General features: G+C 43.6%; 1 protein-coding gene across 1 annotated transcript in view; it reads right to left on the bottom strand.

The window, feature by feature from the left end:
• Positions 1-25,437, bottom strand: part of METTL16 (methyltransferase 16, RNA N6-adenosine) — a 99,723-nt gene extending 74,286 nt beyond the window's left edge. Inside the window, exons 1-2 of the mRNA XM_055258429.2 lie at positions 25,272-25,437; positions 16,867-16,994 (exon numbers count right to left, since the gene is read on the bottom strand). Of these exons, the coding sequence (XP_055114404.1) occupies positions 16,867-16,994 (128 nt within the window). The 5' untranslated portion in view covers positions 25,272-25,437. The remainder of the gene's footprint in view (positions 1-16,866; positions 16,995-25,271) is intronic.
• Positions 25,438-27,614: the final 2,177 nt, after the last annotated feature.

Here is a 27,614-nt window from a genome sequence, read left to right on the forward strand (position 1 = left end):
AAGCAAAGGCTCTAATTAGGAAGCTACTGCTATACCTGAGTTAAGAGGCTAGATAAAGGCTGGGTATGGTGGCTCATGCCTGTAATTCCAGCTCTTTGGGTGGCTGGGGTGGGTGGATGGCTTGAGTCCAGGAGTTTGAGATCAACCTAGGTAGCATGGTGAAACCCTATTAATACAAAATATACAAAAATGACACAAAATGCTAGGGATATTGTAGTAGTATTGTAAAAGTATTGTAGTATCTTTTACCTGTCTTTTATAGCATTTGTCGCAGTTTTATAGTTTTACACCCAGGCACTCCAGCCTGGGTGACAGAGCGAGACTCTGTCTCAAAAAAAAAAAAAAAAAAAAAAGAATATAATTGTATCCTGGTGTGATTATTAATAATTTTTACTTTCACTTTCAGAAAAGTTTCAGAGTGGTGGTGTGGTGGCATGGCATGCACCTATGGTCCCAGTTACTCTAGGCGGGGGAGTAGGGGTGGGGCACGGTACTGAGGTGGGAAGATCACTTCAGCCTGGGAGGTGGAGGCTGCAGTGAGCTGAAATTGTACCACTGCACTCCAGCCTGGGCAACAGAGTGAGATCCTGCCTAAAAAAAAAAAAAAAAAAAAAAAGGCTAGATCTAGATAAAGGTAGCAGTGGCAGAGATAGGGAAAAGTGAAAGGAATTAGAGATATTTTGGACAGAACATTTGTGAGATTTAGCAATGAAATGATATGTGAGCTAAGGGATGCTGTGTTTCACATGAGTCTCCAAAGGTTCTGGCTTGTTCAACAGGATAGGCAGTGCCACCTTAACTGAAGTTAGTAACTCTGGCAGAGAATCGTTTTTGAAGAGAAATATAAATCTGAGCTGTATTTGAGACATTTAAGTGGAGATGGAGCCCAGAGAAGAGGTGTGTAGAAATTAACATGTAAGTGATTTGCAAACAAACAAGTGAAGCCCTGGCACGGATGACAGCGATGAAGGAGAAAATATAAAGTGCGAAGGAAAGAGAGCTGCAGAGCAAGCTTTGAAAACTCCCTTAATAGCTGTATGCACAGTCATTACAGAGGAAGTTCCACAAGGAGACAAAGGAACACCCAAGCGGAAGAAGGAAAACCACAGTTTTCCAGTGTGGTGCCGAGGAGGCCAAGGCAAGAGGGTATCCATGAAGGATAAACCAACCAGCAGAGTGACCTGCTGCTCAGAAGGCAACGGAGCACTGAAAATCAGAGTCAGTGACATGAGGCTGCTGGAGACCTTTTAAAGAGCTGCTTTGGTAGTGGTACAGTTAGAAACCACCCTGGAATCAGCTAAAGATTAAATGAGGGCAGAGTGTGGAAGCTCACACCTGTAATCCCAGCACTGTGGGAGGCTGAGGCAGGAGGATTGCTTGAGCCCAGGAGTTCAAGACCAGCCTGGGCAACAAAGAGAGACCTTGTCTCTACAAAAAAAAATTTTTAATTAGCCAGGTGTGGTGGCGGACACCTATAATCCTAGCTACTCAGGAGGCTGAGGCAGGAGGATCACTTGAGCACAGGAGGTCAAGGCTACAGTGAGCTGTGATTGCATCACTGCACTCCAGCCTGGGCAACAGAGCAAGACCCAGTCTCAAATAAAATAAAAAATACAATACAATACAATACAATACAATACAATACAATAAAAAATAAAATAAAAATCATGCTGTACACCTTAAATATAGACAATTTCAACTCCAAAAAATGAAAAAAAACCTCAAAAGATTTGAAAACAGGACCTCAAAGAGATATCTGCACACCCATATTTACTGCAGCATTAACCCCAACAGCCAAGAGGTGAAAGCAACCTAAATGTCCACTGACAGATTAATGGATAAAGAAAATGTGGTATATACACAAAATGGAATACTATTCTGCCTTTAAAAAGAAAGCAATCCCGGCCCAGCGCAGTGGCTCACACCTGTAATCCCAACACTTTGGGAGGCTGAGGTGGACAGATCATCTGAAGTCAGGAGTTTGAGACCAGCCTGGCCAATATGGTGAAACCCCATCTCTACTAGAAATACAAAATTTAGCCAGGCTTGGTGGTGGGCGCTTATAATCCCAGCTACTCGGGAGGCTAAGGCAGGAGAATCACTTCAACCCGGGAGGCGGAGGTTGCAGTGAGCAGAGATAGCACCACTGCACTCCAGCCTGGACAACAGAGCGAGACTCCGTCCCCACACCGCCCCCCCGCCCCCCACCAAAAAAAAAAAGGAAATCCTGTCACGTGCTAGAACATGGATAAGTCTTTGAGGTATCAAGCTAAGTGAAATAAGTGAGTCAAAAACAACAAATACTGCATGATTCTACTTTAGGGTAAAGGTATTTAAAGTAGTCGAACTCATGAAAAGGTTCTAGAAATCTGCTGCACAACAAGCAGCAGAGTTGACACACTGTACACTTAAACTGGATTAAGATGGGACATTCTATGTTGCATTTCTCACAGCAATAAAAAAAATTAAGTGGCCTTAAATTATTAAAGTACTGTACTGATATCCTTCCTACTTTTTCAACTCTCTGATACAGAAGACTTATTGAAGAAAATGTCCACTTTTTAAGCACTCTCATGGGTCAAATAAGCAATTAGATAGTAATATACAGAAACACAGATCCTGAAACAATGGAAACAACCATTACTGATAACCCTAAATTAACCAAAGAATCCAAAATCCTACTGGCAAAATAAGAAATTGTACCTCGATCAATCAAGTTAAACTTTTCATTCTTTTTTTAATTTTTATTTTTTGTAGAGAAGGGGTCTCTCTATATTGACTGGCTGGTCTTGAACTCCTGGCCTCAAGCAATAGCTTCCCAAAATGGTGTGACTACAAGCATAAAGCAGTTTGAAGCCGGGCTTTCAGGCTGATCTTTAAATGACCATTCCTATGCTAACTAAAGAGCAACTAACAGAAAAGAAAAATCTAGTCATCCAAACACCTCTTTGCCCTTTCCAGGCATAGTTAAGAATACTGCGATTTCAGCCGGGCGCAGTGGCTCACATCTGTAATCCCAGCACTTTGATAGGCTGAGGCAGGCAGGTCACCTGAGGTCAGGAGTTTGAGACCAGCCTGGCCAACACGGTAAAACCCCGTCTCCACTAAAAATACAAAAATTAGCCAAGCGTGGTGGTGGGTGACTGTAATCGCCATTTAATAGAGATGGTGAAATCCCATCTCTACTAAAAATACAAAAACAGTTAGCTGGGCGTGGTGGCATGTGCCTGTAATCCCAGCTACTCACGAGGCTGAGGCAGGAGAATCGCTTGAACCTGAGAGGCAGAGGTTGCAGTGAGCCAAGATCACGCCACTGCACTCCAGCCTGGGCGACAGAGCGAGACTCAAAAAAAAAAAAAAAAAAAAAAAAGGAATACTGCGATTTCTTAGCAATGCCCAGTGACTTACCCTAAATTCAGTGAAGCTTAAAAAAAAATTTAAAAAGTCCAGTGATAAAAGAGGAACTGTTAAATTTAAGTTTTGTACTACAGAAAATTTAGGAACAACCTAAAAGTAATCAATATGGAATTGGCTAAATAAGCTATAATATATCCATGCGAGAAAATCCTATGCAGTTACTAGAAAGAGTAGGATTAGGCTGATCTCCATACACTTGTATGAAGAGGGCTCCTCAATACGTTACGTTTGAAAAGAAGTTGAGTAGAAGTATATATGTACATTCTGATTGCATTCTGGCAAAAAACAAAACAAAAAGACCCGTATAAACAGATGCAGAGGAAAAGTCTGGAAGGGTAGACAGGGACTCGATATGCATGCAGGTGGGTAGAGAGTCGGGTGGAGACTTCCTTCACCTCACATTTCTGTATTATCTAAACACATTTAATTACATAATTCCACTTTTTTTTTTTTTTTTTTTACTAAATATCTAAACTCTCTTCATAGAAGTATATGTGGATCAGCCTGGTCTTATTCTTTTTAATGACTGAACTGCACTCGCTTGGGTGGATGTATTACAGCTTTTGTAACTTTATGCAAAATGCTTACAGTATAATGTCAAATGGGGGAGAAGATGAATGATTGTATGTAACTATAACTACAACCACAAAATTCCTACGTATGAATAAAGGCAAGGGCTTAGAAAGATGAGATTACGGACTAATTTCATCTTTTAGAGCGAAAGAACTGTGACTTTTTGTACATATGTGACATTATCATTATAAATGTAGTTAGGAAAAATATATTTCTCTAATTTTCCCATTAAGGGGTCTATAATGTCTGTACAGCAAAAAATAATTCCTTTTTCGAAAACCGGAAAACGGGTCTTTGGTTCTAGAATACTTGCTCTCCATAACACTGTGACAGCAATCACCAAAAGATAGTGCTGCAGCTGTAGCGCTCATCATACAGCTTCAAGAGACATTTTGGGCAAGAGAACAATATAATGTTTTCCGAGGGCCTTCAAAGAAAGTTGTTGCTTACATAAACAATTCTTGTTATTCAAATATATATATATATTCAACTTACAAAATGATGAACTAGAGCACACAATTTATTCACAAGGAACTATATCCTAAAAAAGTACAAGACATTAAGCTGAGGCTAGTTTAATGGAAGGAAATAAAGTGAACACCAATGAAGAGCTGATTCTTAGACTTTGTTGTTTATTTTCTATTTCTGAAAAGATCCAGACACTAGTCTGAGTGTCAGAAATACTTTTGCAGGGCAAAGTCAAGTCACTCGACTTCACTAGTGAAGTATCTAGGTCATGTTAGCACCCTGGGACATTCAAAAATCCTGAATACAGGCAAGATCTTTTTTCATTCTCATTTCAGAGATCACAGGGAGGCCCAGGAACTATAATTAGCTCTCACGTGAAAATCAGCAGTTTATTCATTTTCAGTCTTTGTTGTTTGTTTAACACATCCAGCTTCCCAAAATAGCCTATTGTCAACAGGCTCATGGCCGATTTCCCCAGAATGACTCCTGCTCTACCACTGATGAATACAGTATTACCATTACAGATGGATTTTGAACAGTCACATTTCTGTAATCCATTGTTAAAATAACAATCATTCTAATCCTGTAGAAGCTGAACCTGATATAACAACAACGAAAGCCAAAAGCTTCCCAGCGTTACTCCAAGGTTGGTTTCTAGTCTTTAGATGGTCACTGAGGTGCTAAAAATGGTACAGTCTACCTGCATGATAAAGCCCTTCAATGCTGGGTCTTTGGTTTAAAAACAAATCAGTTGGCCAGGCACGGTGGCTCACGCCTGTAATGCCAGCACTTTGGGAGGCCGAGGTGGGTGAATCACGAGGTCAGGAGATCGAGACCATCCTGGCTAACATGGTGAAACTCCGTCTCTACTAAAAATACAAAAAATTAGCCGGGCGTGGTGGCAGGCGCCTGTAGTACCAGCTACTTGGGAGGCTGAGGCAGGAGAATGGGGTCAACCTGGGAAGCAGAGCTTGCAGTGAGCCGAGATCATGCCACTGCACTCCAGCCTGGGCGACAGAGTGAGACTCTGTCTCACAAAAAACAAAACAAAACAATCAGTTAAAATAAATAAAAATAAAAACAAATAGGGCTGGGCACGGTGGCTCACACCTATAATTCCAGCACTTCGGGAGGCTGAGGCTGGCAGATCACAAGGTCAGGAGATCGAGACCATCCTGGCTAACACGGTGAAACCCCGTCTCTATTAAAAATACAAAAAATTAGCCAGGCATGGGGGCGGGTGCCTGTAGTCCCAGCTACTCGGGAGGCTGAGGCAGGAGAATGGCGTGAACCCGGGAGGCGGAGCTTGCAGTGAGCCGAGATAGCACCACTGCACTCCAGCCTGGGCGACAGAGCGAGACTCCGTCTCAAAAATAAATAAATAAATAAATAAATAAATAAATAAATAAATAAATAATAAAAACAAATCGGTTAAGTGTCACATTCTAGTCAAGCTGAAGTGACAGCGCTGAACTAAATTGTAGGCTGTCCCTATGGAACTGATTATTGTGAAAAAACACAAACTAAAATCTAATTGCAATGGTCAGATATGATTATAACAAAGCAGTGACACATGCAGGGAAGAAAAACAAGGTATCAGAGTAGCAATCCTTGCCACCTTAATTATACCAGGTTTAACAACAATACGAGCACCTACCATGAACTCAGTGTCTATAGAATGCTAGTCATTCTACACTCATTACTGCTAACCTTCATGACAACCGTCCGAGGATGTCCTCTCATCCCTCCTTTTCAGGGGAGAAGACTCAGTCTCAGTAAAGCTAAGAAAATTGCATAAAATCTCACAGCTAAGGCCAGCCTCAGTGGCTCACACCTGTAATCCCAGCACTTTGGACGGCCGAGGCGGGTGGATCAAGAGGTCAGGAGTTCGAGACCAGCCTGGCCAACATGGTAAAACCCCATCTCTACTAAAAATAAAAAATAAAAAAATTAGCCAGGTGTGGTGGTGGGCACTTATAATCCCAGCTACTCAGGAGGCTGAGGCAGGAGAATTGCGTGAACCCCAGGAGGCAGAGGTTGCAGTGAGCCAAGATCACGCCACTGCACCCCAGCCTGGGCAACAGAGCAAGACTCCATCTCAAAACAACAACAACAACAACAACAAAAAAACAACTCACAGCTGGAAGTGGCACCCTCAAGACTGATACTTAACAAGACTAACTTAGAAATGTACCCTCTTTCCAAAACACCCGTGATTCCCTTAAGAGAGCACTTAGGAGTTAAGCAAATAAGTGACTCTGACCCACTGAAGGTCTAACGTTTTGTGCGACATTTCTTTTCCGTCATTAGTTGAGTTTATATTTTGGTGATTCTTCTTTCTTTTTGAGACGATTTCGGCTCACTGCAAGCTCCGCCTCCCGGGTTCATGCCATTCTCCTCCTCAGCCTCCTGAGTAGCTGGGATTACAGGTGGATGCCACCACGCCCAGGTAATTTTTCTGTATTTTTAGTAGAGACGGGGTTTCACCATGTTAGCCAGGATGGTCTCGATCTCCTGACCTCGTGATCCACCCGCCTCAGCCTCCCAAAGTGCTGGAATTACAGGCATGAGCCACCGCACCCAGCCCGGTGATTCTTCTTTAATACAACTCACAGAATTAAATACAAAGCCATTGTAGGCTGGGTGCAGTGGCTCACGCCTGTAATCCCAGAACTTTGGGAGGCCAAAGCAGGCAAATCACTTGAGGTCAGGAGTTCGAGACCAGCCTGACCAACATGGTAAAACCCCATCTCTACTAAAAATACAAAAATTAGCCAGCTGTGGTGGCGCATGCTTGTAATTCCAGCTACTCAAGAGACTGAGACACATGAATTGATTGAACTCAGGAGGTGGAGGTTGCAGTGAGCCGAGGGCGGGCCACTGCACTCCAGTCTGGGTGATGGTGTGAGACTCTGTCTCAAAAAAAATAAATAAATAAAAACAAAAACAACAAAAAAAAAACCATTGTAAAAACGAAGAACATTCTGCCAGTGCCGACAATCATCAGCAACTCCTACCTAAGCAGGAAGGGGGAAGATTTCTAGGAGCCGCCAGGTCATCTGCACTGAGAGCGCATCTCCCCTCTCCAATGTCTCCCACAGGTTCCTGCGAACCATGCCAGGGTGCAACTATAGACAGGCTCACATTGCTCTCATCTCTAAAAGAAAAACAAGGAAGTTCTCCTCAAGACTGCCGTATCCTCTTCCCATCCCCTCACAGACACATTTCTTTTTCCCTGTAACAAGTCTTTTTAAAAAACTTTTTAAAGATTTATTACTTTTAATTTCTTTTCTGTTTTTGAGACAGAGTCTCGCTCTGTCGCCCAGGCTGGAGTGCAGTGGTGCAATCTTGGCTTACTGTAACCTCTATCTCCTGGGTTCAAGCGATTCTCGTGCCTCAGCCTCCTGAGTCACTGGGAGGCTAATTTTTGTATTTTTAGTAGAGACGGGATTTCACCATGTTGGCCAGGCTAGTCTCGAACTCCTGGCCTCAAGTGATCCGCCCACCTCGACCTCCCAAAGTGCTGGGATTACAGGCGTGAGCCACTGTGCCCAGTCAAGATTTACTAATTTTTGTGGTTACATAGTAGGTATATATATTTAGGGGGTATATGGGATATACATTGTATTTTTAGCAAATCAAATGTTTGTGGCAATCTTACATCTAGCAAGTGTATTGGCGCCATTTTTCCAATAGCACATGCTCACTTTATGTCTCTATGCCACATTTTGGTAACTCTCACAATATTTCAAACTTTGTTGTGGTGATTTATGATCAGTGGTCTTTGTTTTTGTTTTTTTGTGTGTGTATCTTTGTTTTTGTTTTAGTTACTCAGGAGACTGAGGTAGGAGGATTGCTTGAGCCCACGAATTTGAGGCTACAATGAGCTATAATCCTACCACTGCACTCCAGCCGGGGCGACAGGGACTCTCTCTCTAAAAAAGAAAAACAAGGCCGGGCGTGGTTGCTCACGCCTGTAATCCTAGCACTTTGGGAGGCTGAGGCAGGCGAATCACGAGGTCAGGAGATCGAGACCATCCTGGCCAACATGGTGAAACCTCATCTCTACTAAAATACAAAAAATTAGCCAGGCGTGGTGGTGTGCACCTGTAGTCCCAGATACTCAAGAGGCTGAGGCAGGAGAATGGCTTGAACCCGGGAGGCGGAGCTTGCAGTGAGCCGAGATTGCGCCACTGCACTCCAGCCTGGGCGACAGAGCAAGACTCCGTCTCAAAAAAAAAAAAAACATCTGGGACTGGCCAGGCATGGTGGCTCATGCCTGTAATCCCAATACTTTCAGAGGTCAAGAGAGGCAAATCACTTGAGCCCAGGAGTTCGAGACCAGATGCGGTGAAACAACCACCACAAAAAATTAGCTGGGTGTGGCAGCACACACCTAGTCCCAGCTACTTGGGAGGCTGAGGTAAGAGGATCACCTGAGCCTGGGGAGGTTGAGGCTACAGTGAGCCATGATTATACCACTGTACTCTAGCCTGGGCAACACAGTGAGACCCTGTCTCAAAAACATAAAAAATAAAAGAACATTTGGGATTGATGGGAGGAGGTCATTATCAACATTAATCAAATATGAAAAAGATTATTTCGGCTGGGTGCGGTGGCTCACGCCTGTAATCCCAGCACTTTGAGAGGCCAAGGTGGGCAGATCACGGGGTCAAGAGTTCGAGACCAGCCTGGCTAACATGGTGAAACACTGTCTCTACTAAAAATACAAAAATTAGCCAGTTGTGGTTGTGTGCACCTGTAATCCCAGCTACCCAGGAGGCTAAGGCAGGAGAATCCCTTGAACCTAGGAGATGGAGGTTGCAGTGAGCTGAGATCCGGCCACTGCACCCCAGCCTGGGTGACAGACTGAGACTCTGTCTCAAAAAAAAAAAAAAAGAAAAAGATTATTTCAGCCCTCATAAATGAGTCTGATGGGCTCAAGACTTCAGCATAGGAAGTAACTGCAGATGTGCTGAAAATAGCAAGAGAACTAGAATTAAAAGTGAAGACTGGCCGGGCGTGGTGGCTCCAGCCTGTAATCCCAGCACTTTGGGAGGCCAAGGCAGGCGGGTCACTTGAGGTCAGCAGTTTGAGATCAGTCTGGCCAACATGGCAAAACCCTGTCTCTACTAAAAAATACAAAAATTATTTGGGCGTTGTGGTGCACACCTGTAATCCCAGCTACTCAGGAGGCTGAGGCAGGAGAATCGCTTGTACCTGGGAGTTGGAGGTTGCAGTGACCTGAGATCACGCCACTGCACTCCAGCAGCCAGGGTGACAGAGCGACTCTTCTCAAAACACACATACACACACATAAAACAAAACAAAAACAAAAGAAAAAGAAAAAACATCATACACAAATAGTATTTTTATCTAATTGTGTTCAAAGCATTCATGGATCCTCTGAAAGTCCCTAAGTTCATTGTTCTCTGTAAATTTCTGTCTACTTAGTTAGAAACACTTAAAAAAAGTTCCAAATTATGTCAAACAGTATTTTTTAGACATGAGTCTCACCCTGTCACTCACGCTGGAGTGCGGTGGTGCAATCACAGTTCACTGCAGCCTTGAACTCCTGGGATCAAATGATCCTCCCACCTCAGCCTCCCAAGTAGCTGGGATTATAGATGTGCATCACTATACCTTGTCAAACTTGTTTTTTAAAATTTCTGTATTTTTCAAAATGCTAAGTCTTCATCTTCACTGAAAGTTATTTATCCATATAATTTTCCATTTTGATACTTTTTGCCTTCTTTTCTACTTTATTTGATTTAGGGGGAACTCTCATTTACCTACTTATTTTTGCCCATCCCTTTACTTTTCATTTCTCTGTAATTTCGTTTTAGGTATGTGCTATGATCTGAATGTGTCCCCCAGAATTCCTTTGTTGGAAACTTAATCCCCAATGCCAACAGTGTTAGGAGGTGGGGCCTAGTGGGAGAGGTTTAGGTCACGAGGGCTTTGCCCTTATGAATAGATTAATGCTGCTATTTAAAAAAAGCTTGCAGAAGTGGGTTTGCTTCCTTCCACCTTCCACCCTGTGAGGATGCAGCAAAAGGGCCCTCACCAGATGCCAGGGCCTTGATCTTGGACTTCCCAGCCTCCAGACTATGAGAAATAAATTTCTGTTCTTTATAAATTACCAGTCTCATGCCACTTATATATGGCATATCATTTTGTTGTTGTTGTTTTTCTTTTTTCTTTTTTTGAGGCAGACTCTTGCTCTGTTGCCCAGGTTGTAGTGCAGTGGCACGATCTCGGCTCATTGCAACCTCCACCTCCTGGGTTCAAGCGATGCTCCTGCCTCAGCCTCCTGAGTAGCTGGGATCACAAGTGCACACCACCACGCCTGGCTTATTTCTGTATTTTTAGTAGAGATGGGGGTTTCACCATGTTGGCCAGACTGGTCTCGAACTCCTGACCTCAGGTGATCCGCCCACTTTGGCCTCCCAAAGTGCTGGGTTTACAGGCATGAGCCACTGCACCCAGCCTCTTTTTTTTTTTTTCTTTTTTGAGATAGGATCTCACTCTGTCACCCAGGCTGGAGTGCAGTGGCACAATCTCGGCTCACTGCAACCTCCACCTCTCAAGCTCAAGCGATTCTCGTGCCTCAGCCTTCCAAGTAGCTGGGATTATAGGCATGTGCCACCACGCCTGGCTCATTTTTGTATTTTTAGCAGAGAACGGGGTCTCTCCATGTTGCCCAGGCTGATCTCAAACTTCTGAGCTCAAGCCATTTGCTGGCTTCTCAAAGTGCTGGGAATATAGGCATGAGCCACTATGCCCGGCCTGGCATATCATTTAATAGAGAAATTATTCTCATGCGGTCAACAAATATTAACTCAATGTCTGTGACTTGCCAGGTACCTTTAGATATGTTGTAAAAACAGATCTGTTAGGTCTGCTTCAGAGTGATAGGTTTTTTTTTTGGAAACAAGGTCTCTAGCTCTGTTGCCTAGGCTGGAGTGCAGTGCGCGATCATGGTTCACTGCAGCCTTGACCCCCTGGGCTCCAGCAATCCTCCTGCCTCAGCCTCCAAAAGTGCTGTGACTCCAGGTATGAGGCACTGCGCTCGGCCTTTTAAAAAATATATCTCTTAGGCCAGGCACGGTGGCTCATGCCTGTAATCCCAGCACTTTGGGAGGCTGAGGTGGGAGGATCACCTGAGGTCAGGAGTTCCGAGACCAGCCTGGCCAACATGGTGAAACCCCGTCTCTACTAAAAATACAAAAAATTAGCCGGGCGTGGTGGCGGGCGCCTGTAGTCCCAGCTACTCGGAGAGGCTGAGGCAGGAGAATGGCGTGAACCCGGGAGGCGGAGCTTGCAGTGAGCCGAGATCGCGCCACTGCACTCCAGCCTGGGCGACAGAGCGAGACTCCATCTCAAAAAAAAAAAAAAAATACAAAAATGACATGGGCGTGGTGGTGCGAGCCTGTAATCCCAGCTACTCAGGAGGCTGAGACAGGAGAATCGCTTGAACCCAGGAGGCGGAGGTTGCAGCAAGCCGAGATTGCGCCATTGCACTCCAGCCTGGGGGACAAGAGCAAGACTTTGTCTCAAAAAAAAAAAAAAAAAAAAAATCCTAACCATCTTAAAAACCCTCCTGCGGTTCCTCAGTGTCCAAGGAATCAAGTCCACCGTCACAGGCATGCTATGAAAGCTCTTTGTGGCTGCTGTTTGTCCTCTGTTTTTCCTCAGCCTGCTATCCTATATCCACTTCAGCCCCAGCGACATGCAGCTCTTCAAACTTACCACACCAAACAAAACATGGTTCTCTAAACTTGGAATTATCTTCCCCTTCTATTCAACCCTCAGTGTTCAGCTCAGTTAAGCAGGCTTTCACTACCATCCCCACCATCGCTGCTGGACTGCTGTGTCCTTCTCTTCAGACTCCTATTTTCCAGTGCCTATGAAATACTCCATGTGAATCCCCCATAGACTTCTCAGACCCAATATGCCCAAAACTGAAAATATCATCCTCTCCAAACCAGCTCATTCCCCCTTGTCCCCACTTTCGCGTATGGCACTACCATCCATCCTCTTGGTACCATACTTGGTTCTTCTGTTCTCCTTTCTTTCCACCGTGTCTTGCTGTTTTAATTTTTCTCAAACTCATCCTGTGATCTCTATCCCTGCTGCCTCTACCTAGTTAGACTACCGATATATCTAATCTGCATCACTAAAACAGTTTCCTACCTACCTCCCTAGACCTCCAGTCTTAACTCTCCCTGCAATCCATCCTCCACAACGCTCCTAGAATGTATGTGTTTAAACACAATTCTGAACATGTTATTCCCTTGCTTTAAAACCTTCGTGGGCCAGGTGCAGTGGCTCACACCTATAATCCCAGCACTTTGGGAGGCCAAGGTGGGAGCATCACTTGAGGCCAGGAGTTTGAGACCAGCCTGGCCAACATGGTGAAACCTCCTTTCTACTAAAAATACAAAAATTAGCCAGCCATGGTGGTACATGCCTGTAATCCCAGCTACTTGGGAGGCTGAATCACAAGAATCACTTGAACCCAGGAGGTGGAAGTTGCAGTGAGCCAAGATGACATTACTGCACTCCAGCCTGGGCAACAGAGCAAGACTCTGTCTCAGAAAATAATATAAAACTTTAGTGGATGAGGACGGGGATGGGCAAAGCACAAGAATCATCCATACCATGCCCTTAAGAAAAATTTCAAACTCCTCAGTGGGCCTTATAAAGCACCACAAAGTATAACCATCCCCAGCCCACCTCCTCCTGTCTCTTGTCCACTGCACCCCAGGCATGCTTCACTTCTTCAGTTCCCCTCTGCCCAGTATTCTTTGCACACGCTGCTGCCTCTGCCTGGAATACTCTTCTTTCTACCTGGCTCACTCCACTCATTCCTTAAAACACAAACAAGAGACCATTTCGGTTTCAAATCATTCTCTAAATCCCAAAGTCAGGTACGGTCTCCTTTTCATGTGATCCCACTGCACATCCCCCAGATTCTCCCATACTAAAAGGTTAACGGCTTATGTATTTGTCCATTTTCCCCACTAGTGTATAAATTAGTGTGTGACTGTGGCAGTGACATCTTTCTTGTTTATTAAGGCTTTCCTAGAACTGAGCACAATGTGGCTAATCAGTAGGTTTTCGTTAAATAGCTGATTAAGTACAGCAGTAAGTATACAGAGGAAACAAACAATGACAAAACTATATGTGTTTCTTTTTGGCTGTTGTTTTTTTTTAATTACAGGATTTTGCTATGTTGCCCAGGCTGGATTCAGACTCCTGGACTCAAGATCCTCTCACCTCAGTCTCTCATGTAGCTGGGACTACAGATGCACAGCGTTGCACCCCACTAAAATATTATCTTTCCTAAAGCTACTAGGATCAACATCCACATATATCACTATGAAACAATGATTTACAAACAATGAGAGAGATGTTATAAACAGAGAAATCCCAATTCAATCTCTTTAGGGTAACTGACTCCAAAGTAAGGTGCCAAAGGTGATTCTTTATGGTATCCAAAGAAAATACCAGAAGTCCTATTTAAATATATTTTTAATTTCTATTTTGAAATGTTTTCAAATGTACTTAATATATTAACACAGTAAGTAGTACAAGCATTCACATATAGGCTGTGCTCAATTTATTTTATTTTATTTTTTTGAGATAGAGTCTCATTCTGTTGCCCAGGCTGAAGTGCAGTGGCATGATCTTGGTTCACTAAAACCTCTGCCTCCCCAGTTCAAGCAATTCTCCCTCCTCAGTCTCCTGAGTAGCTGGGACTATAGGTGCGCACCACCACGCCCAGCTAATTTTTTGTATTTTTAATAGAGACAGGGTTTTGCTTTGTTGGCCAGGCTGGTCTTGAACTCCTAACCTAAGGTGATCTGCCCACCTCGGCCTCCCAAAGTGATTTTAACCCTTGTATACTTGAGTGGGGGTGGAGAGTTTCACAGATCCCTTTGAGAATCTGATGAAAGCTAAGGATTATCTGCCAGAAAAATGAACATAAATATTTGTTTGAACTCCTGTATGATTTTAAGGGTTATCTTGGCTTCCAGGTTAAGTCTTCCCCAGGGCCTCCATTTCTAAAGCTATAAGGAGAGGGCTTAGAGTAAAGAAGAGGTCAAGAAAATGCCTCAAGCACTATGATCCTAATCTTTTTTTTTTTTTTTTTTTGAGATGGAGTCTCTGTCGTCCAGGTTGGAGTGCAGTGGCACGATCTCGGCTCACTGCAACCTCCACCTCCCAGGTTCAAGCAATTCTCCTGCCTCAGCTTCCTGAGTAGCTGGGATTACAGGCACGTGCCACCACACCCAGCTCATTTTTGTATTTTTAGTAGAGATGACGTTTTCACCATGTTGGTCAGGCTGGTCTCAAACTCCTGACCTCAAGTGATCCGCCCACCCTGGCCTCCCAAAGTGCTGGGATTAGAGGCTTGAGCCACCGTGCCTGGCCACTATTATTCTTTAGTTTATTATACCACTAATTCTTTACTTTAATATACCACTATTATTCTTCCCTTTTCTCCTCAAATCCTGCTCCTCTTCCTTCCCACAGCTGAATCACCACGCCTCTCTCCAGGTAGGCTTGGAATTTCCAATTCCCTCTGTAACTCGTAGAGTTGAGGAATGCAGTTAGAGACGGTTCTTTCGCAGAGGTATAAAAGACACATCAGTCATTCCCATATAATTATCATAATTTTGCCATTTCCTGAAACATTTATACTATTATTTTCTTAATTTAAAAAAATCGGCCGGGCGCGGTGGCTCAAGCCTGTAATCCCAGCACTTTGGGAGGCCGAGGCGGGTGGATCACGAGGTCAGGAGATCGAGACCATCCTGGCTAACACAGTGAAACCCCGTCTCTACTAAAAAAAAATACAAAAAATTAGCCGGGCGTGTTGGCGGGCGCCTGTGGTCCCAGCTACTCGGGAGGCTGAGGCAGGAGAATGGCGTGAACCCAGGAGGTGGAGGTTGTGGTGAGCCGAGATCGCGCCACTGCACTCCAGCCTGGGGGACAGAGAAAGACTCCGTCTCAAAAAAAAAAAAAAAAAAATCAAGGCCGGGCACGTGGCTCACGCCTGTAATCCCAGCACTTTGGGAAGCCAAGGCGGGCAGATCACCTGAGGCCAGGAGTTCAAGACCAGCCTGGCCAACATGGTGAAACTCCGTCCCTACTAAAAATACAAAAATTACCCGGGTGTGGTGGCAGAGGCCTGTAGTCCCAGCTACTCGGGAGGCTGAGACAGGAGAATTGCTTGAACTCGGGAGGCAGAGGTTGCAGTGAGGCAAGACTGCACCACTGCACTCCACCCTGGGCAACAGAGACTCTGTCTCAAAAAAATAAAGTAAAAATAAAAAATCAACTTTCTGGCTTGGTGTGGTGGCTGTAATCTCAGAACTTTGGGAGGCAAAGGAGGGAGGACCACTTGAATCTAGGAGTTTGAGACCAGCCTGGGCAATATGACAAGACCTTGTCTCTACAAAAATAAAAATAAAGATAGCTAGGCATGGTGGGGCACGCTTGGCTATTTTTATCTGGGGAGGCCGGGGCAGGAAGACAGCTTGAGCCCAGGAGTTCAATGCTGTCACAAGCTATGACTGTGCCACTGCACTCCAGCTTGGGCAACAGAGCAAGACCCTATCTCTAAAAACAAAATAAATAAATAAAAATAAATCAACTTCTTAAATTTAGTAACATCTTAAATAATAATATCTGTCAAATCAGTCCTGATGTCCTAGTTGTTATTTTCCTGCCTCACATCAAAATAAACACATACTTATTAAAATATCTTTAGGCCGGGCACAGTGGCTCACACCTGTAATCCCAGCACTTTGGGAGGCCGAGGCGGGCGGATCACGAGGTCAAGAGTTCAAGACCAGTCTGACCAACATGGTGAAACTCCGTCTCTACTAAAAATACAAACACTGGCCAAGCGTGGTGGCGGGCGCCTGTAATCCCAGCTACTCAGGAGGCTGAGGCAGGAGAATCACTTGAACCTGGGAGGCGGAGGTTGCAGTGAGCTGAGATCATGCCACTGTACTCCAGCCTGGGCAACAGAATGAGATTTTGTCTCAAAAAAGAAAAAAAGTCTTTAGATCCTCACCAGTCACTAAGTTTTAGATCATGAAGAGCACAATCCTAAGTCTCTGCAGTTACTCTGGGATTTCTGTAGGGTAAGCAATAATTTGGACATCAAGAGAATGTTTTTTTTAAGCCAGAAGGAAACTTAAAAGCATTTGGTCCATTCCTCTAATGTTATACATTAAAAAGCTGAGACCAAGAGAGGTTAAGTGATTTGTCCAAGGTCGCATGGGAAGTTTAATCAAATGTCTAAGATTAACATTCAGGTGGGCTTTCTATTATATCATATCCATTTGAATCACACAAGAATAATACAGTGATTTTTCATCTGTTACCTACCTCACTCTTCCATTCAGATTTATCTGAACATGCTGCTTAAAATCTGGATATTTGGATGCCAGATATGCAAAGTCAGGAGGTTTGTCCTTGTATCTATTTCTTGCATGCATTGATTTACTCAGAGCCATCTTAAGGAGAGAAAGAGAGAAAGAAAATCAGCATATTTATTAAAAACCATTAATGGGGGCCAGGTGCAGTGCCTCATGCCTCTAATCCCAGTACTCTGGGAAGCCAAGGCAAGTAGATCACCTGATTCAGGAGTTCGAGACCATCCTGGCCAACAGGATGAAAGCCCATCTCTACTAAAAATACAAAAAGTAGCCAAGCATGGTGGCGGGAGCCTGTAATCCCAGCTACTTGGGAGGCTGAGGCAGGAGAATTGCTTGAACCCAGGAGGCGGAGGGTGCAGTGAGCCAAGATCACGCCATTGCACTCCAGCCTGGGCAACAAGAGCGAAACTCCATCTCAAAAAAAAAAAAAATCAGTGGGGAAAGCTGTGGATGCCAAGTTAATAGTTACAGCCAACATGTCTTTGCCGATCAAGTGAGAAAGTAGAAATTACATTTTAAAAATGTATGCAACAAATAAGCACATGAAGAGATGCTGAACATCATTAGTCATCAGGGAAATACAAATCAAAACCACGTGAGATACCACTTCGTACCCACTAGGATGGCTGCTGTCAACAAAAAAACAAAAATCAAAAATTAAAAAAACGGAAACAACAAGTGTTCTGCAAGGATGTAAAGAAATTGGAGTTCTCGTGCATTGCTGTTGGGAATGTGAAATGGCACACAGCTGCTGTTGAAAAACGCTTGGCGGTTCTTTAAAAAGCTAAACATAGAATTACGATCTGATTCAGCAATTCCACTCCTAGATATATTCCCAAAAGAACTGAAAGGAGGAACTGAAACAGATATTTGTACAGCAGTGTTCACAGTAGTATCATTCCCAAGAGTGAAAAGGTGGGAAACAACCCAAGTGTCCATCGGCAGATGAATGTGGATCAACAAAATACAGTATATCCATACACTAAATATGGATCAACAAAATATGGTATATCCATACACTAAATATGGATCAACAAAATACAGTATATCCATATAATAAATATGGGTCAACAAAATACAGTATATCCATACCCTAAATATGGATCAACAAAATATGGTATATCCATACACTAAATATGGGTCAACAAAATACGGTATATCCATACACTAAATATGGGTCAACAAAATACGGTATATCCATACACTAAATATGGATCAACAAAATATGGTATATCCATACAATAAATATGGATCAACAAAACACGGTATATCCATACACTAAATATGGGTCAACAAAATACGGTATATCCATACAATAAATATGGATCAACAAAATAACGGTATATCCATACACTAAATATGGGTCAACAAAATACGGTATATCCATACAATAAATATGGGTCAACAAAATATGGTATATCCATACACTAAATACGGATCAACAAAATACAGTAATCCATACAATAAATATAGATTAACAAAACCTGGTATATCCATACAATAAATATGGATCAACAAAAGATGGTATATGCATACAATAAATATGGATCAACAAAATACGGTATATTCATAAAATAAATATGGATCAACAACATATGGTATATCCATACAATAAATATGGATCAACAAAACACGGTATAGCCATACAATAAATATGGACATAAATATGGATCAACAAAACAGTATATCCATACAATAAATATGGATCAACAAAACACAGTATATCCATACACTAAATATGGATCAACAAAACACAGTATATCCATAAAATAAATATGGATCAACAAAATACGGTATATCCACACACTAAATATGGATCAACAAAATACGGTATATCCACACACTAAATATGGATCAACAAAATACGGCATATCCACACAATAAATATGGATCAACAAAATACAGTATTTCCATACAATAAATATGGATTAACAAAATACGATACATCCATACAATAAATATGGATCAACAAAATACGGTATGCCCATACAATAAATATGGACCAACAAAATACGGTATATCCATACAATAAATATGGATCAACAAAATACAATATATCCATACAATAAATATGGATCAACAAAATATGGTATATCCATACAATAAATACGGATCAACAAAATACGATATATCCATACAATAAATATGGATCAACAAAATACGGTATATCCATACAATAAATATGGATCAACAAAATACGGTATATACATACAATAAATATTATGCAGCCCTAAGAAGGAATGAAATTCTTTTTTTTTTTTTTTTTTGAGACGGAGTCTCGCTCTGTCGCCCAGGCTGGAGTACAGTGGCTCAATCTCGGCTCACTGCAAGCTCCGCCTCCCGGGTTCACGCCATTCTCCTGCCTCAGCCTCTCCTAGTAGCTGGGACTACAGGCGCCTGCCACCGCGCCCGGCTAATTTTTTTGTATTTTTAGCAGAGACGGGGTTTCACCGTGGTCTCGATCTCCTGACCTCGTGATCCGCCCGCCTCGGCCTCCCAAAGTGCTGGGATTACAAGCGTGAGCCACCACGCCCGGCCAGAAGGAATGAAATTCTGATACATGCTACAACATGGAAGAACCCTGAAAACACCATGCTAAGGGAAATAAACCACACACAAAAGGACAAATATTGTATGCTTCCACTTATATGAGGTACCCAGAAGAGGTAAATTTATTACACAGATGGAGAGTGGAATAGAGGTGATGAGGAGCTGGGGGAGGGAAGAATGAGGAGTTACTGTTTAATAGGTACAGAGTTTCACTTTGGAATGATGACAAAGTTCTGGAGATAGAGGTGATGGTTGCACAAGAGAATGAACACATTTAATGTCACTGAATGGTACGCTTAAAAATAGCTAAAATGATAAATTTTATGTTATGTATATTTTTCCATGATTTTAAAAATGTAGACAATATAAGAGTAAATCTTTTTTTTTAAATCAAGGGAAGAAAGCTGAAAATTATTCCTTTAAGAGCATCAAAGTGACAGAACACAGTCTGTCTATATGATCTATAACCAAGGATATTAGTTAGAGGTTAGTTGTGTTTTGTTTTGTCTTGTTTTGTTTGTTTTGATATAGTGTCTCGCTCTGTCGTCCAGGACAGAGCACAGTGGCACAATCATACCTCACTGCAGCCTTGATCTCCCATGATGAAACAGTCCTTCCACCTCAGCCTCCCGAGTAGTTGGGACTATAGGTATGTGCCACCATGCCACCACACCTGGCTAATTTATTTTTAATTTTATTTTTTGTAGAGACAGAGTCTCCCTTTGTTGCCCAGATTGGTCTCCAACTCCTGAGCTCAAGCGATCCTCCTGCCTCAGCCTCCCAAAGTGCTACAACTACAGACATGAGCCACCACACCGAGCCTGGAGGTTAGTTTTTACAGTATCCTTACAAGGACTGAATATTTGGTAGTGCACCATAACATCACCAAAGTTTGAAAAAATATCTTTGATTCCAACTTAAAGTTTCAATCTTGTCATTCCCAGGTAGCTAAAACCAAATGAAAACAAACATAATTTTGTCTTCTTTCAGATTACAACAAGAAATAAAAGCAAATGTATTTCTATCAAGACATAAAAACTGAAAGAGAAACTATTATAATGATTTAGTAAATCTCCAGGTAGTTGGTAATTTTAAAAATATTTTACTATTATATATATATATATATATCTGGGTGGTAAGTGACTTTTATTTTCTTAATATCTTTATTTTCTACTTTTTAAATAATGATTATTCTTCTAAACAGTATTATATCAGCCAAAAATCTAGGAGTCACTTGATAGTTTCTCATATCCAAGAAATCACCACTCCTGTAGGTTTTACCTGCTAAATACCTCTTAAATCCACTCTTTTTCCCTGTCCCCAACAATGTCAAGCCCAAAGGCCTTTTTTTTTTTTTTTTGACACACAGTTTCGTTATGTTGGCCAGGTTGGTCTTGAACTCCTGGCCTCAAGCAATCCTGCCACCTCAGCCTCCCAAAGTGCTAGGATTACAGTTGTAAGCCACCACGCCCGGCCAGAACAGCCTTTTTATTTATTTACTTTTATTTTATTAGAGACTACATTGCCCAGGCCAGACTTGAACTCCTGGGCCCAAGCAATCCTCCCACCTCGGGCTCCCAAATGGCTGAGACTACAGGTGTGCACCACCGCACCTGGTTTACAGTGGCCTCTTAATTGGTCTCCCTGCATCCACTCTTGTTCTCGCCATCCCTCCTTCCACCTCGCAGTGATCATTTCTAAACACAAATCTCGGTATGTCCTTCTCGTATGTCCACCTGCTCAAAACCTTACTCTTAGGATAAAATAAGAAACATCACTTCAGCCTACATACAAGGCCCTACATGACCTGGCCTTGCCTATATTTTCACTATCAGTTTAAGTCACATGCCCTTGCCCTTTGTGTCCTTGTACCCCGACCACACGGCCTTTATGCAGGTTATTCTTATTTATTTATTTATTTTTTGAGACACAGTCTCCCTCTGTCACCAGGCTAGAGTGCAGTGGTGCAATCTTGGCTCACTGCAACGTCTGCCTCCCGGGTTCAAGCGATTCTCCTGCCTCAGCCTCCTATGCAGGCTATTCTTTTTATCTGTAATGTTTTTTCCTCCCTCTCTTCAGTTGGCGAATTCTTAGTCATTCTTGGGCTCACAGTTCAAGCATCTCTTCTTCAGGAAGATCCTTCCTTCCCTAATCTCCCCAGTTAAGACAAATCCTCTATTATAACATCTCCTAGCAATAAATATTTTTCTTTTGCAATCTTTGTTAGAGACATAATTTTACATAGTCATAAATCTGTCAATGCTATTTCAGATAGTTTTTTGACAGCTTCCTACACTGGAAATTAAACCAATTTCAAAAAAGAACGGTTGTCTTCATTCCAGACTTTTCCAAATCACATATCCAACTGCCTACCATATTTCTCACTTGAAGGGCTCAAAAATACATGTACAATATGTGCAAAATTAAATCACTTCTACCCACCCCAAACTGGTCCTCCTCATCTTCCCTATCTCACCAAATGCACTGCTATCTTTCTTGTGATAAACACATCAAAAATCTTCAACACCTTCTCCATGCTGCCTCCCCCATTCACAACACACCAGGTCCTGAATACTCTATCTCCCAATTATTTCTTGACCTTATCCCACTCTTCACCCTTCACAACACCACCTCTCTGGCCCAGGTCATTATCATGTCTTTCTTGGGTTGCTCTAAGAGTCTCAAACTGATCTCTTCATAATCACTCTTGCCTTCTACCAGCCATTTTTCACTTAGCAGACAAGCCACTCCCCCCATGCAAAGGTGAACATTTCCTTATTAAATCCCTTCAGTGGCATCCCAAAGCTATTAAGCTAATAAAGTCTAAAATCATTAACAAGGCAGGCATAATCCAGGCCTTATCTGTCCCTCCAACTTCATTTGTTGCCACTTTCCCCTTCCAGACATACTGGTCTTCTTCCATTTTCTCTGCTGCATGGTAGTCTGTCTCACCATCTCCTATTCTTACTGCCTGTAAGACTCTCCTCAACCTCCCACCATCGCCTTTCACCTCCGAAGGTCCACTAGCTACTCAAATCACACCCTAGGCATCATTTACTCAGGCAGGCTTTCTCTGACCCCACAATCCAATCAGATGCCCATCTACATGCTTTCAAAGCACCCTATGCTGCTTCTCCCTCAGAGATCTTCAGTTTACTACCGGGTATGTAATTAATTTGCATATGTCACACATAGACCTGCAACCATATCATCCTAATCTTCACTATACCCCCAGCAACCTGTATACAATAAATATTTGTTGAGTAAACAATGCAGAATTTGAGGAGATTAGTAGTCACCTGAAAGTTTTTCAGCATACCGTTGCTACATTTTGCCCCTCACACTATGACTAAAACTGACTATATACCTGTTTTAATTTCCTAGCACTGATATACCCTTTACTGACCATCAGGAAAGAGTGGAGCATAAAACTAGGATGGCCCCCAGTTCTCAAGAAAACATCAACTGGGCAAGGTGGTGCGTGCCTGTGGTCCTAGCTACTAGGGAGGCCGAGGATAGCTTGAGCCCAGGAGTTCCAGTCCAGCCTGGGCAACACAGTGAGACCCTGTCTCAAAATAAACAAATACAAATAAGAGACTTTATTAAAAAGAAAATATCCAAAATGAAAGTGTTGGCCGGGCACAGTCACTCACGACTATAATCCCAACACTTTCAGAGGCCAAGATAGGAGGATCACCTGAGGTCAGGAGTTCGTGAGGCCAGCCTGGTCGACATGGAGACCATCCTGGCCAACATAGTGAAACCCTATCTCCACTAAAAATAGAAAAATTAGCTGGGTGTGGTGGCACGTGCCTGAAGTCCCAGCTACTCGGGAGGCTGAGGCAGGAGAATCACTTGAATCCAGGAGGCGGAGGTTGCAGTGAGCCAAGATCATGCCACTGCACTCCAGCCTGGTGACAGAGCGAGACTCTGTCTCAAAAAAAAAAAAAAATTAGCTGGGCGTGGTGGTGGGTGCCTACAATCCCACCTACTTGGGAGGCTGAGGCAGAAGAATCACTTGAACCTGGGAGGTGGAGGTTGCAGTGAGCCAAGATAGTGCTACTGCACTCCATCCAGCCGTGGTGACAGTGAGACTCTGTCTCAAAAAAAAAAAGAAAAAGAAAAAGAAAATATCCTTTCTTGTGATTCTGGCAAGCAACAAAAAAGAAAAGTAAACTCAGAGTAATTTCTTTAAGCTGATAGAAAATATTTTCCCTATTTATGGAGGACATGTGACCTTTATGGGGTATTTGTTACACGCAGAGAATGTGTGAAGATCAAGTCAGAGTATATGGGTATTCATCACTTTGAGTATTTTTTATATGTATGTATTGGTAACATTTCAAGCTCTCTCTCCTAGCTATTTTGAAACATACATTGTTGCTGACTATAGTCACCATATCCTAACATTGACTTCAAGAGATGGTGGCATGTTAGGGCTCTGCAACACATTAAGGAAAATCTACAGACTACATAGCTGACATCAGTGCGCACACAACATGATACTCTGAATATACGTGAAACAAATTAAATTATAGATATGGCAGATTCATTTCCTACATTATTCAACTTTTCTGGTCAGAACAGATACAGAATGAGTCAATACTACCACTTCTTTTCTAACTAACCTCCCAATATAGGCAATGAGTTCTTAGCTAAATATATCCTATTCTTCAGAGTTTAACTGGGCATCAATTCTTTTTTTTTTTTCTTCTTCTTGAGACAAGGTCTCATTCTGTTGCCCAGAGTGCAATGGTGGAATCATAGCTCCCTGCAGCCTCCAACTCCTGAGATCAAGCAATCCTCCCACCTGAGCCTCCCAAGCAGCTGGGACTACAGGTACAGGCCACTGCACCTGGTTAATTTACTTCATTTTTTGTAGAAAGGGAGTCTGGCTTTGCTACCCAGGCTCTAGCTTCAATTTTCTACACAGAATTTACCCATCTGACATTCCATATATTTTACTTACTTTAAAGAATCTCCCGTCAATAAGCCTCAAGACGGTAAATATTTTGTCTGTCTTGTTCACCGCATATCCCAACGCCTAAAATAGGGCCCGAGAGAGTAGGCACTCAAGTATTTGTTGATTGAAAGCACGATGGAACTCTTCCCTGTCTGGACCACTGACACAAAGCACCCTCACTGAATTTCAAAGAAAGCTCAGCCCAAGGACTGGAACTTTTCTTCCTGGTTACTTGAGTCAGTCCAGAAAGCTAAAGTTAATAGTAGAACCCTGTGAATAAGGCTTTCCTTTTTTTTTTTTCTTTCTCATCTCCATGCTTCTGTTTCCGTGGTTCCTCTTGACCATTACCCTCTTCAACTACCATTCTCTTGATACACAGCCTGTAAAACAGTCTAAATTCCAATTTCAGAACTTCAAATTCTTTCTGCACAGATCCCTCCCACCTCAACACCAATCTACATCTTCTCTCTTCGCCTTCTCTCATAAATCCGACTTTTCCCACTAGTCCTGCCACTGCCATTCTCCATCTCTTCCATTCTCTCCACGCCCTCATTTTATCAGCTCAGTTTGTCTTCCCGCCTCAGTTTTGGATCTCTCTACACCTCCTAAACCCCGGGGAGTCTTTCCTACTTCAATCCTAGTCTCTATTCTATTCGCCAACTCCTCCCACTCATCCACTCTCAACACCCCCGCGCGCGCACACACAGCCACATCAGGTCTCCCCTCCTAGACCCCGAAGTCGGCACCTCACTAGCCCAAAACTCAAGAATGAGGAACCCGTGTGACCCACGGGTTAAGTGACCCATGATAGTAAATCTGCATGAGAGATATAAGTGACCCACCTCTGAGGCCGAGGTTCCTGCCACACGTCGTGTCTGGCGTGGGCCTGTACAACCCTGGAATCCTAGAATCTTAAAGCAGCCGCACAGCGAAGCTCCTAGAAACGCAGATGATACGCTCCCCGCGCGCCGCCATCTTGTGAAGCCATCTAGCCTCGTGATTGGACACATCCCTATCGCGCGACCTGTGGCTGATCTTGAAGAAGGAAGAAACCCTCGCGAGACCTGGGGTTTGCTGCTCCTGACAGGAGGCGGGGGCGTGGTGACGAGCGGAGTCCTTTGCGGTATGGGAGGAGGAGGACCTGCATTCGAATTCGCGAGAAAACTTATTTAAAAGAAAAAGAAACAAGTTTTCCGGGCCCTGCTGCAGACTTACCTCTCACACTCACTGGGATTGGGCAGGTTATGAAGATGACGGTACGAGACTCGGGTGTGATGTCGTGTAGTGAGCCCTTTTTGTGCAACAGGTGTGTCCTCAGGCGATGGCTCACTGAATTGTAAGAGATATAAGCCTGTGGGGTGGGGAAGAGTACTCTCGTTTATAGCGAAAGAACTGAGGGTCCGGCCGGACGCGGTGGCTTACGCTTGTAATCCCGCACTTTGGGAGGCTGAGGCGGGCAGATCACCTGAGGTCAGGAGTTCAAGACCAGCCTGGCCAACATGGTGAAACCCCGTCTCTACTAAAAATACAAAAATTAGCCGGGCGTGGTGGCGGGCGCCTGTAATCCCAGCTACTCGGGAGGCTGAGGCAGGAGAATCGCTTGAATCCGGGAAGCGGAGGTTGCAGTGAGCCAAGATCGTGCCACTGCACTCCAGCCTGGGCGAAAGAGCGAGACTCTGTCTCAAAGAACAAAAAACAAACAAACAAAAAGGCCTGCCTACGTCCTCGTCGTTAATGTGAACGCTTCTGGCAAACTATTGCCATAAAATTGGGAGATAGTAAGGATTAAGGAATGGAGACTTCAGCCTTATGCACAAGTGAGTGTACCAGTAGTCACCCAAGGAAAGCCGAGGAGGTGTTTTCATAATCTGTTGTGTAACAAACCGCCCTAAAACGTAAGACTTAAAACAACCACCATTTTATTTGCTCACAGTTCTGCAATCTGGGCTGTGATTAGCCCACTCGTTCTGCTGGTCTTGCCAGTGGTCATAGCATCAAGTGGGGGCTGGTTCCGCTGAAAGAACTGGGTCTCTCTCCCTATAGTCCAAGTTCTCTCCCTGTCCACGTGGCCTTTCCATGTAATTTGTCTAGCAGAGTAGGATGATATTCTTTTCCCCCCGAGATGGAGTTTCACTCTTATTGCCCAGACTGGAGTGCAATGGCGCCATCTCGGCTCACTGCAACCTCCGCCTCCTGGGTTCAAGCAATTTTCCTGCCTCAGCCTCCGGAGTAGCTGAGATTACAGGCGCCCGCCACAATGTCCAGCTAATTTTTTGTATTTTTAGTAGAGACGGGGGTTTCATCATGTTGGCCAGGCTGGTCTCGAACTCCTGACCTCAGGTGATCCACGCGCCTCGGCCTCCCAAAGTACTGGGATTACAGGCATGAGCCACCGCGCCTGGCCAGAATACTTCTTACATGTTGGCTCAGGGATCCCAAAAGGGCAAAAGTGGAAGCTGCCAGGCCTTCTTAAAGCTTAGGTGCAGAACTAGCACCTCGGGCATATTCTTGGTTAAAGCAAGTAAAAGGGCCAACCCAAATTCAAGGGTAGGGGACTATGCCAGGGTCCCTTCCAATATTGGAAGGCATGGTTCATTTCGGCAACCAATGTAACCTATTACCACAGAAAGTTTTCCATCTTTGGTTGGTAGTGGCTTCGATACTAGTTATGGCATTTTATTTTGTGCATGCTGCTGGAAAGGTAAAAGAAAAGATGGCCTCGGAGATAGGACTGGTGGGGTTGAAGTCATTTTATTTAAGATATTGGTAACTTTCTGTCAGCTCCAAAGAGCAACCCAGTTTACCTGTAGGTCCAGCCAGAGAGACCCTAGTAGCACTGCAGATGGGAAACCTGGCCTTTAATCCTGCCCCCACCATTTACTAACCCTGTGAGTATGGGCAATTTGCTTAAACACTTGAAGCCTTAGTTTGCTCAGTATTACAAAATAGGATAATAATCTCATGGGGTTGGCCGGGCACGGTGGCTCACGCTTGTAATCCCAGCACTTTGGGAGGCCGAGGTGGGCGGATCACGAGGTCAGGAGATCGAGACCACGGTGAAACCCCGTCTCTACTAAAAATACAGAAAATTAGCCAGGCATGGTGGCGGGCGCCTGTAGTCCCAGCTACTCGGAGAGGCTGAGGCAGGAGAATGGCGTGAACCCGGGAGGCGGAGTTTGCAGTGA

This window comes from Symphalangus syndactylus, chromosome 20, assembly GCF_028878055.3.
Source record: "Symphalangus syndactylus isolate Jambi chromosome 20, NHGRI_mSymSyn1-v2.1_pri, whole genome shotgun sequence".
Taxonomy (NCBI): domain Eukaryota; kingdom Metazoa; phylum Chordata; class Mammalia; order Primates; family Hylobatidae; genus Symphalangus; species Symphalangus syndactylus.